Source organism: Megalops cyprinoides, chromosome 18, assembly GCF_013368585.1.
Source record: "Megalops cyprinoides isolate fMegCyp1 chromosome 18, fMegCyp1.pri, whole genome shotgun sequence".
NCBI classification, from domain to species: domain Eukaryota; kingdom Metazoa; phylum Chordata; class Actinopteri; order Elopiformes; family Megalopidae; genus Megalops; species Megalops cyprinoides.
The window spans coordinates 24,421,713-24,435,141 of NC_050600.1; the positions used below are offsets into that span (position 1 = coordinate 24,421,713).

The 13,429-nt window shown below is 47.2% G+C and overlaps 1 protein-coding gene across 2 annotated transcripts in view; it reads left to right on the forward strand.

Moving 5' to 3' along the window:
* The window catches only part of LOC118793007 (rab11 family-interacting protein 5-like), a 33,230-nt gene that overhangs the window by 11,841 nt on the left and 7,960 nt on the right, over nucleotides 1-13,429 (forward strand). For both annotated transcript variants that reach the window (XM_036550930.1, XM_036550931.1), the window contains exons 2-3: nucleotides 9,978-10,471; nucleotides 10,775-11,363. In XM_036550930.1, coding sequence (XP_036406823.1) covers nucleotides 9,978-10,471; nucleotides 10,775-11,363 — 1,083 coding nt within the window. The remainder of the gene's footprint in view (nucleotides 1-9,977; nucleotides 10,472-10,774; nucleotides 11,364-13,429) is intronic.

The following is a 13,429-nucleotide window of genomic DNA, read 5'->3' on the forward strand; positions in this document are numbered from 1 at the left end:
CTGAAGCAGGACTCGGAGCTGGGACACCTCGCCTTCCTCCTACGGAGAGATGGTGGGCCTTTGAGCAGCTGAGGGATAGAGTGTAATGAGTTCCAAATGGGTCGGGCTTCCTGTTTAGGAGATGGCAGATCTGACGGCGCAGTTTGGGGCAGCCCTGGAATGTTCGGTGTTTACATATCCTCGTAGTGCCTGGATTCTTCACGGCAGCCAGCGCATACCTGGCCCCCATTCCAGCCTGCGTTAATCTCTGTTGTATAATGCGCTACCGGGGGGGCTGGCCTAGGTTTGTAGCGGGTGCGATTCAGCCGTGCCATGCGGGCCAGTGCAATGTGGGTAAACACAGAAAGAAAGGAACAATGTGTAGAATCCCTCAGCCCTAAATACGGGTTTCATAAACAGAGGAGATTTGGAGGCAGTACATAGATGGATACTATAGATGGAATTCAGGCTCAAAGCCTCTCAGCTCTGATTTGATTTGACTGAATTTTTGGTCCAGTCACCGTTTTTGGATTGCTCCTCCCATTTTTGAGTGCAATGGTGGGTCAAGTGCCAGAGGACTTTGGCAAACCTCCGCTCCCCGTGACTATGAACAGGGAAAAATGCTGCTTTTATGCAGCATATCGCCACAGATGTTATGCTATAACCAAATACACTCCTGCATCCCTACCACCCTGTGTGCTTCCTTGTCTAGGAACTGCTGATTGGTAGCAGAAGCTTCCAGTGCCATCTGCCTTGCCGTACTAGCTGTGGATATTCTGTTTTACACGATGCCCTTTCCGGAATGTTCATAAGTAGACAGCGAGTCAGAACTCTGACAGCTTCAACAAGGGCTCTAAGTCTGAGTTGACCATCTTGGTGAATATGTGTATTTACATTTACATTTATTCATTTAGCAGACACTTTTATCCAAAGCGACGTACATAGGTTAAAGTTCTTTACAATGTTATCCATTTATACATTTATACATATTTACTGAGGCAATTGTGGGTTAAGTACCTTGCCCAAGGGTACAGCAGCAGTGTCTCAGCGGGGATCGAACCAGCAACCTTTCGGTTACGAGTCCTGCTCCTTAACCACTATGCTACACTGCCGCCTCGGTAGCGGTGATGCCGCTTACCGAGGTCTGTGATTATTGTGTTCACGTGTGCAGACGGACTGACAGCGAACAGCAAAACGCAGCCTCTGCAGCACCTCTCCTTGCTGGAGCGACCATTCGAGGCACGTGAGGGGAAAGCTCCTGGTATGCAAACGACGACGGCCAAATCCAGAGGGCCTCCCGCAGGGCCTGGGAAGCGAGGCCACGCCCCCACATCTGGATTTAATCCCCCCCCTTACCCCCCCCCAGCCCACCGCCGGCTCACAGCAGCGAGGAACACGTGGTAAAGCGGCCGTTTGTCTTGGCTGCGGAACACATGTTCCTTATTGTTCTGATCTGTAGGAGGGGGCGGGGCGGAGGGGGTGGGGGGGTGTTTCCGGGCTGCACTCGTAACACAAAGGGACGTCTCAGCCGCACTGTGCGGCGCAGTCCCCCAGGTATGCCACAGGAGCGGATGGGCGCCCCCTGGAGGCTGAGCCGGGCTGCGTCTGGAGCGGCAATACAATGGAAGAGGGGCCTCTGGAAAAAAAAAGACCAGGTCAAGGCAACTCGACTCCCATTGTAAAACCACACTTTCCCCCCCCCTCCATTTCTGTCCTCGCTCCCTTTCTTCTCGCTCTTTTTTTGCTGGATTTGCTTGGTCAGCACATTTCCGCCAGGACCCCGGTTGCCATAGTGCCCAGCGCAGCTGCACGTTGAGAGGGCCTCTGAGCCGCATCTGTTTCCTGCGGCACGGAGAGGCCTCCACCTGTGGCGCTTTCTTCATCACGCCTTTCACAAGGAGCGCTTGCACAAGAGTACCGAGCCGCAAAACACCCCTTTTTTTGTTCCGAGGCCCACACCGAGGGCCGGCCGCTGACCCTCTGTGTGAATTGGCAAGCGCGCCAGGAAAGTGCCAGGATGAATTTAATTAGCAGCTCCAGGGGGCTAGCTGCGGTCAGCTTCCAGATATTAGAACACGCTCTGGTTTTGTGACCACAGTGAAAAAGCAGCGTCTTACTTCAAAAATGCGCATTGTCTCTCGGTGTCTCACGCCCAGTTTGTTTTTGGTTGGTGGTTACCGTTGCTGTTTGTCAGGAACGTGCAGTTGCCTTTACGCAGATGCCCAAGCAGCCATGCTGTAATATGTGAAAGCCTCACAGTGGTGTGAAAGCTCTCATCTGAGGCCACAAGCTGCATCACTGAAAGTGAAGCATGCCAGAAATGCAGGCGTGCTGTCAAAATCTTCCTGCAGGGGTCTGGCTGGCTCAGTTGACAAGGCACTTGTCTTGAGTACAGTGCAAGGCCCTATGACTCAGGTTAAAAACCTACTGACAATGACTGAGAACATACTGGTGAGAACAAATTCTCCTTGTTCCTTCAGGGATAGGGGTAGGCAGGGCGGCCAGGGTCATCTTGTCTAAATTAGTACAATTGACAATCATAAAAAATTGGAAGCAAAAGAACAAAGAAAGGAATTTCATCATCTTTCCTGCAGCAAAAGCAATTATTGAATTCAAGGCGGTTGTACAATTAAGAAAAGAAAAAAAACAGGAGAAAAGCATTTTAATTTGGGCGGAGTGCCTTGTTCAAAAGTAAAATACAGTCCCTCCTGGGAATAAGTTCTGTCAATCAGTCTACCCTCTTCCGTGACACAAACCATTAGTGATCTAAACAACAGCATGCAGTAAATGTTTAGCAACATTAATTTGGTAAATAGTTACCCCACTGATACCACTTTTGTTTCTGTAGCATGCATGTGACTCAGTGTCTAGTGGTTCCACAGATTCACAGCGATTGCTAGAGATTCACAGAGACCTACTATAAGCTGAAATAGTGCTAATGATGAATGATCTGTGATTAAAATAGCGAGTGGTTTGGCATAGTGGTTGTTTGCAGATATTGCAGTGTATTGTCTGTGATCCATTGACAGCCTTGACTTCAGTATCTGGGAGGAATTTTCCGAAAGGGGATTTCTCAGCTGGAAACCTCTCCAGCTACAGACAGCTCACTATCACAAGTCACAGATCACAAATCCCATGATTTCTTCTATGACACATCCGTGTGGAGGATCCATATGGAGGTGTCAGGAAAATAATTACTTCCTTTTCAAACTGTTGAGTTTGTTGTACTTAGTTTCTATCCGTGAATTCAACTTTGTTTGTTTAGATTTTTGCTAAGTGTTAAAAAATGCTTCCTTGGGCCTTGCACAGAAAACTAATCATCTATTTTAATGCATTCCTGTCCACTCATAGCATATCTTGCATTCCATAAAAGCCTTCCAACATTCCTTTCAAGATATTGCTGTCCATTTGAAAATGATCCCCCTCGAAAAAGTGGAAACCAAAAACTAACCACTGAAAATGAGAAGCCCTGGGAAGGCGTTCAGAAGCAAAATTAATGACAGACCCTGTACACAATATTACACAGACTCACAGCTGCTGATTTTGGGTCTTAGTTCTTTGTGCATTTCCAGTAAAACTGTGTGTGTGTGTGTGTGTGTGTTTGTGTGTGTGTGTGTGAAATTGACAGACTGCACAAGAAATAGAGAATGTATGACAGACAGACAAGCATGAACATTCAAGCACACACATACACACATACACACACACAGAAGTACACTGCAAAGGCAGGTTCTCTGTCTTTGCTGCTTGTGTGTAGCCTTCATCAATAGTGGGAGTAACAGACTTGTAAATCTTGGCAGTAACAGTTTTTCCTGAGGTCAGGGAATCATTTTTCAGTTCTTCCCATCAGCCCCTGGGTTTTCTGGCCATTTGATCCCTGTGTGGAAAGTGTACACTGTCTAGCGTTTTGTGACAGTGCAGCTGTAAAACTGTGCTTGTAATGAATGCACTTTGATTGACCATTACGAGTGTCCTCGTAAAAGTTCTGTGGTGGAGGCAGGTGGAGTTTAGGGCCAGCAGGAACAGAGCATGTGCCTCTGTCTGACGCAGTGGTCAGCGTCTGCTTTCTTCGTGGTGTTATTACCTCAGGGGACACCTTCCCAGCATGCACCTTGACCCCCGAAACCCCCCCCCACCTGATCATTGAGATCAGATCAAAGCATCAAAGCTGGGCATACATAAACCGTGTGCACATACAGAGTGGTGCAGTAGAACAGCACACTCCATCAGAGCCAGCGGGCTTTAAAACAAAGTGGCACGACTGGATATTTCCTTTACATTTACCGCTGTCAGTAAAGAAGGGCTCAACTTCATGAACCCTTGGTCTTTCAGCTCCGAAATCCAGCAGATAGCTGGGGGCTCTTTATCTAGGGCACGGACACGGGTCAGACCCATCCAGCCAATCAATTTAATTTGGTAATTAGTCGCTGAGCATGAATGAGAGGCAAGCGCCCTACGGCTCTCCGCTGCTAGAGGTGAAAGTCTTTGCTATAGATCCGGCTCTGTCGATTCCTGCCCCGGTGCTCCTTTATTTCCAAGCCAAATCACGGCAAATCAGCCGAATCAGACTCCTCATTAGGACAGTGACTGTTCTAGCATGGGAAAGATGACAGTTAGTTGATAGTTGTTTCTGCCATAATGGTTATTATTATATTGGATGGATGCATTTGAAGGGCACTGTAGACTCATATTTTGTCAGTTATTATTTTATTTAGTTTTTATCCAGTGGAGCTTGCTGGTCTGGTCTGAGAATGATCAATATCACAGAATCAGCAGGAGCAGCATTAACACATGTAGAGAATAGCAGTAAATAGGCCATCTGTGGTCATGGTTACAGAGTGGTTCATTGGACATGGAAATAATGTGATGGTGCTGCGAGCCATATTTTGTGGTGACAGCCAACATCTGCCTCGTGATACCTGGCGAACAGTGACATTAGTGGAAATCATATGGCGGTAATGACAGAAAGCTAGTTTGATGAAAAGACAATATATCATTGAGGGCAGAGAGGGACTCAAATGTTTTGACCTTTGAACCTGTCACCATACATTAGCAGTGTCCTCTGTCCCTCACTTCTGATTATTGACAAGAGTGCAGGTATAATTTGGTTAATGATAAAATGATATACCATGCTTTAATCATCAAAAAATGTTAGGAAGAAGTTCAGACAAGTGCTGCAAATACACTTAAGTAAATGATTGTGACATTATCAAAAGCTAGCTAGTGATTAGGTTTACAAGTTTGCCTTTGAAACAAACTGTCCCTGTATCACTTCCCCTTTTAACATGTCTCACAGTTCCACTGGTTGAGCATCCACAGCATATCCGGATGGCTGTCAAATGCAGCTGTGAGTGGCTTTGCTTGGCTAAATATGAAACTTACATCAAATCCTCCAGTCAAAGTCAAAACTGAAAATCATTTTAAATCAGGCATAACAGGTGAAGACCTTGGCGCAGAATACTAGTGAAATTAATAGCAAGGCAATAGCACTTATAGTGTTAGCTCAGAGTGGAATGTGAATGTTCATGCATCTCCATGAATGAATATTCAATATATGCTTATTAAATAAATGTGTATTTCATGTTTTAGGCACATTTGATTCTTTTTCTGTAGTAGTTAACAATATTTTATCTCCCTTCTCTGTAGTTATGGAACATGTACAGATGACTGAAGGTGGTTCTGGGTATTTGGCCGTTGCCACGGTTTGTCAGTCAAAACACGAGAGGAGGCAGGGCTTCCCTTTTGGCACGTTTAATGGGAGATGGTAATGCTGTGTGTGGTCTAAAGGGAAACAGGGAGGTATAACAGGCAACATCCTATTATATCAACAATGAGAACAAATTGCTAGTATTTATCATATTCTCATCACTTCTAACAGCATATAATTCACTATAAGCAAAGATAACAAACATATTACCCTGGCCATGCATACATACGCAGCATAACATTATCAGCGTAATTAATCAGCATTTAGCCAGCATCGCCATTACTAGCTACATAGCAATTTCCACAAAACAAGCGCGCCAAAATTACGTTCAACTAAAACCTTTATACCGCATATATAAATTGACAAATTAATTTTAAAATTAAAACTAAACACTCGGGAACCAGTAGCAGCGTTACATTGCACAATAGCAAACAAACAAATTACGTGCGGAATGTTCCGCCCAAATTCCACATTACCGCATTGTCTTCAAATCTAAGCACAAACAAAGGAAAATGCGTGCGTACTTGTCTTTACTTCCATAAAGGGCAGCATGTATCTCCTCTCTTAGAGCCTCTTGAACTGACCACATCCCCATATTCCATGCCTACAGCGTTACACTTGTTACACATCCTGTTAGCGTCTGTATTAAAGCAGTGGTTGGTGTTGATGGTGCTTTCTTCATCCGAGAAGGCGTAACCTGTGACAGGATGCCTCATCTGGGCCTCATTTTCAGGGTTTTGTCTTGTTCCCATTGTCCCCTGGTTTGGCTGCCTCTCGCAAACTAAAAACGAACCCTGCTGCCATTCCAAAGTATGCTGGGTCGGACCTCGGCTCTAAGTTCAGCCTGGGACATTGTGCAGGCTTTTTACCGGGCCTGGCGGAATTCTGCTCCTGTGTCTGTGGGGTCTATGGACGGCTTGCTGGCGGTTCTCTGCGGTTGCTTCGGCGCACTGGTACGACAAGTGCACTCCAGCGACCCCGATGCTCTAAGTGCCGGGGGACGTTCTCATGAACACCAGACAATGTACTGCAGATCCGGAGTAAACATCAAAACTCAAGTGTCCCTCGGGAACGGCCGTTAGTCCAAGTTCAACATCCAAAGGCTTCGCCCCGACTGAGGACAAGCAAAAGAATTTTCTGTGTGGTTTTCTTAAGTGGGGGAGTCGTGAATAAGCAGCTGGTCCTGTTCTAGTACAGCTGGGTGCAGGTTATGTCTCCTGGGTATGGTCCTAAATTCCTGAGACCCAAATACCCTTGTCTTGAAGGGCTGCAGTGTCTGTAGGGCTACTCAGTCCTGGTCCTTGAAGGCCATAGCATGACCAGAGCTACTTAGCCCAAGTGCTAGTTAGCCACAGGGTCTGCTGGGCTACTCAACTCTGTCCCAGGCTTGGGCCTGGTCAGTAATAGGCAGTGAGAATGTGGCATTGAGAAGTTGTGGCGTATTCATCATTCAGTCAGTCGCGTTTTACTAAATATGGCATCATGTGCCACAGAATGCTGTGCAAAGCCCAGTACAGAGAAGTGATTGCGATGGACAGAGAAACAGGGGGTGAAGCAAAACAGACAGAGGGATACAAACAGCAGGATAGAGGGAATGAGAGGCTAGTAAAAAACAGAAACACACTTATAATCAAGAAACTGGACAGCAAGACAGAGTGGTCAGCTTCTCCAGGGTTGTGTCTCTCAGGGACAGACTGTCGTTGGACACTCTAATTACCGGTGTCTGATGGCTGCTGTTTACTTTGCGCACGGAGGGCCCTGCTTTGTCCGGCAGAGCAGACCACACTCTTGGCGTCTGCTCGGCACCTCGAGCTGTCCACACACAGCTCTGACGAGGCTTGGCAGTACAGTGGCAGTGTGGTCACTCCGCCCTTTGGAGAGGCGAAAGCTTGGGTCACTCAGGGTTCGCGCTCTGGCCTCTGTAGCAGGCTCGGATCGCTCTGAGCTCTGCGATGTGGCAGCTCATAGCGCCTCATTTCACCTCCAGCACTGAGCTTTCACAGAGGATAGAAGTCACACTGCAGAATGCACAATAGTCATAACCATGTTGGATGAACATGATTGTGGGTAGCACTGTGGTGTAGTGGTAAGGAACAGGGCATGTAATCCAAATGTTACCCATTCACTTCTCTCAGTGGGGCACTGCTACCTTTTACCAGAATTACCTTAGTTACTACACATAAGAGTTTCTGCTAAGCAACTGTAATGTACTGTAATGTAATAGAAGTCCTCACGGATTTGTGGTTAAAGGGGTGCATGAGGAGTCGTATTAGCCCTGGCAGCGTGTGGCAGTGTGCAGTGGACTGTGGAACCTGGCAGGTTATAAGCTTGAATCCCACGGGGAACACTGATGTGGTACCTTTGAGCCAGGCGGGGAACATTGTGGCTCTTCAGGTGGATAGTATTTAAAACTGAACACTGTATATGATATCCAGGATATGGCCACCAACTAAGCAAATAGATAATACAGCATTCTCTCCCACAGTAGCCTTAGTTTGCTGACATTTTGCCTGCTTCTTTTTCAGTCAATAAATACGGTGAATTCTGCTGTTTGGTGACGGGATTGTGAACTGTTTAAAACAATGCCAAGAAAGGAAACCTGATAACTGAGGAACAGAGTTCTGACTCGTTCACCCTCACACTCTCTGGCATTTTTAAAGTTCATCCGTGTTCTTCCCAAGTCCCACTGGTGCCAAGTAAATTCCAGCTGCATAAACTGAACAAGCTACAGAATGTGTGGGGTGGCTAAAGCCAACATTTTGACAAAAAAAAAACGTGAAAAGCTTTAGCGCTATATGTCAGGCGGTCACTGAAGCATGCAAATCACTTAGTGATACAGTATATTTGGGAGGTCACCAGGGAGACAGATCTGCACATTCTGAAGAGTTGACTCCACCCCTTTAGTTTTGCTGGTCAGGAAAAGCAAGGCACTGTGTTTTTACAAAAATGTGTAGGAGAGCATGCTTGAGTATAGCCCTACTCACTGAAGCAAAGCCTTCCGGGACTCCTTGTTCAAAGCAGCCCTTCAGAGTGTGCTCAGCAGTGTGTGCCCTGCCTTCATAATGTGGTTGGTGAAACCACTCCGAGCGTAGTTCACGTTACGGTGAAAAACTGGCAGCAAAGGCACCCCCGGCTCTTTCGGACGGCGGCTTGCACCAAACGGAGCCTCCTGCTTCAGGCCAGCAGCTGGGCAGTCGGTTTGTGGTGCAGTCTTTAAACCATAGTTTGGTGTGTGTATAGCTGGAAGCCACGCTAGACGCAGTACAGCTGTCTGTTAAAGTAAAACTGAAAATAACTTCTAGAGGTGTTTGGCTTGAAAGCGTTTGAAGTGTACTGTGGATTGTTGAAGCTTGTCAACAAGCCAAATAAATATCGGAGATGACGTGCAGGTTAAATGAAGTGCAAGAGATTAATGTAGAGCACAGAAAGCACTTGTAAAATCCCAGCTGTCTGAGTGGCTGCCACACCAAATGACACACAGATAGGCGACTCATAGTCATCCTCCATGTTCAGATCTGTAGGGGAAACCAGACCTCTGTGACATGTGAAGTGAGTGGGAACAGCTGTTTCCAGCAGCTTTTGCAAAAGTCAGATGCAGTAGTACTGTTGCGTTGGTTGTTTTCAGAGAAGGTCAGGTTAGTTTTTTAAGAACAATCAAAATACTTAAAGGTGCTGTGGTATTTGACTGTGGTTTTTACTGTGAGCTTGTCTAAGGCAGTGTTTCTCAACCCTCTCCTGGAGGACCCCCTGTCCTGCATGTTTTAGATCTCTCCCTGCTCCAACACAGCTGATTCAAATGATAAACTCGTTATGAACTCCTGAAACTGCTTAATAACAAACTAATCATTTGAATCAGCTGTGTTGGAGCAGGGAGAGATCTAAAACATGCAGGGCAGGGGGTACTCCAGTAGAGGGTCGAGAAACACTGGTCTAAGGTATGTGAACATCAGTCTTAATCTGTTTCTTAATCCGACAAGGAGTATATACTTTCTAATATGGAATACACATGTTGGCTGTAGGGTTTGATTACTGGCCCACCCAACCCATAAAGCTTAACAAGAAATGGTAGGTAACCTTCTGCTTCAATAGAGTGTTGCTATTTACAGTCAAGAAGTAGGTTTGTAATATCCTGCCTTGTACTAATTAGATTCACACTTAAAGGAATGTTTTAAATTTTCTAGATAATCAGGGCAGAGCTACTTTTTGACAGAGTTTGATAGTGCAGTGAATCTCAAAATTTGAAACTGTAGTTAACTGCCGCCTCTCTGTCTCCCCCTCTCTGTTGCACTAGATGGTACAAGCTGCGCTCAAAGTCAGGGAGGAAGGAGAAGGAGAGGGGGGAGGTGCAGGTGACGGTCCAGTTCACCCGCAACAACCTGACGGCCAGCATGTTTGACCTGTCCGTCAAGGACAAGCCGCGCTCCGCGTTCGGCAAGCTGAAAGACCGCGTGACGGGCAGGAAGAGGGGCGACGTGGAGTCGGCCTCCGCCATCGTGCCGGGGGGTTACGCGGCCCTGCCGAGCGGCGGGAGGCGGCTCTCTGGGGATGGGAATGACGGCGCGGAGGACGACGAGGGCCGGCGGAGCAAGGTGAAGAGCTTCTTCCTCAAGGGCAAGCTGCGACGGTCGTCGGACGCGCAGTCCAGCACATCGCTGGCCTCGGAGTGCAGCCTGACGTCGTCCCCCGGGGGGGGCCTCAGCCCCACCGCCGGCACGGCGGCGCCGGTGCCTGACCTCTCCAACTCCCCCAGCGAGAACAAAAACGCACCCGCCGAGAGCAGCCCTGGTGAGACGCTGGGAGGGGGCGGGGCATATGGGCGGAGCTTAGGCAAAATGTTCACCTGTGACACTTACACGGACATCAATGGCTATTATCTGGAAAAATGTGTCAGTGATGTAACCTTCAGTTAAGATTTGAGGTGTACATTTACACATTCAGCCTGTCCAAGCATTTCCTTTGCACCCCTGTCTCTTTCTCTCTCTCCCCTTGTCTGTCTCTTTCCCCTGTCTTTCTTGTTACTTTTTCTCTCTGTGTCTCTCCCTCTCCTCCTCTCTTCCTCTCTTTCCTCTGTGTCTACCCCACCCACAGCGCATGCCATCCAGCCACCCCCGAAGCTGATGACCCACAAGCGGGCGTTCAGCGACGAGGCCAGCCGGGTGACGGCGGCCCTGCCACGTCCGCGGGCGGTGGAGACGCTGCGGGCGCAGAGCGCGGCGCTGTCCCGCTCCACGCTCTGCATCAACGGGGTCCACGTGTACGGGGGGGAGCCCCTGGGCCCCCTCCCAACCTCTCTGGGCCTGCTGCAGAAGTGCGCCCCCCTCTCGCGCTCCCTGCAGAACCTCGCCCGCAGGGTGGATGACCCCCGCCGCAGCCCCGGTGCCGCCCGCCGCTGGTCCTTCGACCGGTCCGGGAAGGAGGAGAAGGTTCCGCCTCCGGGGCCCGGCCCTGTGAGCCAGCCGGAGCAGGCGGCCACGCCCGCAGTCTCCATGGCTGCGGCGGGGGTGGAGCCAGGCGGCGAGGGTAGAAAGCAGAAGAGGAACCTGTTCTCCCATGGGAGGAGCGATTCTGCGGGAAAGGCCTCGGACACGGCAAGGGCAGAGCAGGCGCCGGCCCTGCTCTCTGCGGACGAGAGACACAAGGGGTGGTTCAGCGTCAAGGATGCGCAGAACAAGCCCAGGTGAGTACAAGCTCCAGCTCCAGGTGTTAACGTGGTTTTCTTGATAGGCAGCCCAGACCAACTGTGTAACACAGACATTGACCGCTGTTTCAAAACCGTTTGGTAAAACAATACTGGTGTCATGAAAACGATAACAAACCGATGTATAACGTAGCTTGCACCTTTGAGGGCTGAGAGGTTATCCATTATCAAGATCAATATGTCTGATGGCATGAATTTAAGCAAGGTTACACTGGGAACCCCTTCAACCTTTATGAACGTTAACCTGTTGATATAAATAATCTGCCCTAAAGGTGACCAATTAGGTTTGGGTCTAACAATGGTTTGGGGTCAACTCCATTTTGCTCTTTTTCTTGACATGACGTGGGGAGATGTATACTGTGCCAATGTATTGTCACAACTGAGAAGAAAGGGGCAGTAGCTAACCCACAGTTAGAAGCAGGAACAAATTGTGGCATCAGCATCAAGAATTGCATAATAAAGGATAACATAAGGCAGCACAGGCCCTCGATATGGATCATGGATTTGGACAGGACGAATTGCCTCCTCATGTGTCTTCTAAACCAAAGCGTACCTGTGACATATGATGATGACTGGGTACCGTTGGCTACAATGCTCCTTTCTTTAACCTGCAAAAATCCCATGTTGACGTGAAAGGAACCACATATGCGGCTTATAGAATATTCTTCCAAATAAAACAACGACTTGCTGCTTGAGTTATTTTACTTTATTTTTTTTCCTAAACGATGCTTTTTTGTATGTAGGTGTTGTACATGGGACAAGGTTACAGGTCTGTCCAGTGGCAATGCAGATTACATAGGCTTGTCAAACACAATTGATGAAGGATGTCAACATGAACATGAAATGCAGAAGACCAAATGTGATTTCATTTCTGATGTAAAATATACAGTTAAATATTACAAAATATTACAGTTATATTGTGATTTGCGAGCGTGAAAATTTTAGTAAGGATGTGCTAGCATTACCTTTGGTATGATTAAAATGATATTGAAACAAAACAGGATTTATGCCGTTTTGTTTTGCTGCTATGTCAGCCAAGTGGAATTCTTTCAGAACCACAGAACAGAAAGGTCTGCCACAGCATAGTGTCCGTTTGGGTTTCAGTGACAGGCGAAAGGTGACATTTGTCAAAATGACATTCTGCCCAAGGAAAAAACATGGCTTTAACTTCTTTCCTACTATCAAGGTATAAAAAAGTGGGGCCCTGGAGTCTGGTCTCATAGGACCTCTGAATTGACCTTTTCTGTAACAGAAACACCTTTAATTCTACACCAGTTTCAAAGGCACTCTGAAGCAGTATTTGACTGCCAGAAAAAAATCCTGCTTTTGTTGGCGTCGCCTTCATATCCTGCATCTTTTTGTATTGATTTGGGTTTGATCCATTTTCATCCCCGTTTGCTTCCATTTCATCCCCCCATTTCCTGTTTAACCAGGTATTTGAGAGTTTATGGTCCTCCACACTCTCAGGAATCCATTCAGCAAGAAACATGGATTTTATGTGACAGCCTGAGAAGTGTAGATGAAAAGGATACTTGCATCATAAAATTCACTACTTACCAAAAGCACACAGAGTATTTGCAACATGCCCATTCATTTCAAACTCCGTGGGAAATATGCAACCGCTTAGAAATGTGGATCCCATTTGCAAGCTTTTGGAGTCCTTTGTAAATTGGAGGACAAGAAAACACAACATGTGGTACTGCAGCACAAGCCTAAATTGTTGTGGGACCTAGACATGAGATGGAGATTAGATGGTGGGCATGCTGCTTACAACAAAATGGCTTTAATTTACTGTTATTTTAGAGCACACAGTATGCACTGGGTCATGTACACTTCATGTACAAGCAGGTGAGTTGCAAAAATTGTTAAAGGTTTGGTCCATCTCAGTATCTCATTCTCCATCAACAAGATAAAATTTGGATTTGTTCCAGAGTGACACAGGCCCTTCTGTTACATATCTAAGTGTATGATTACTTAGAGAAGTTTCCCTTGTCTAGTATCTGTACACAGGCCAGGTTTTAATTGTTTGCAGACATTGGATATTG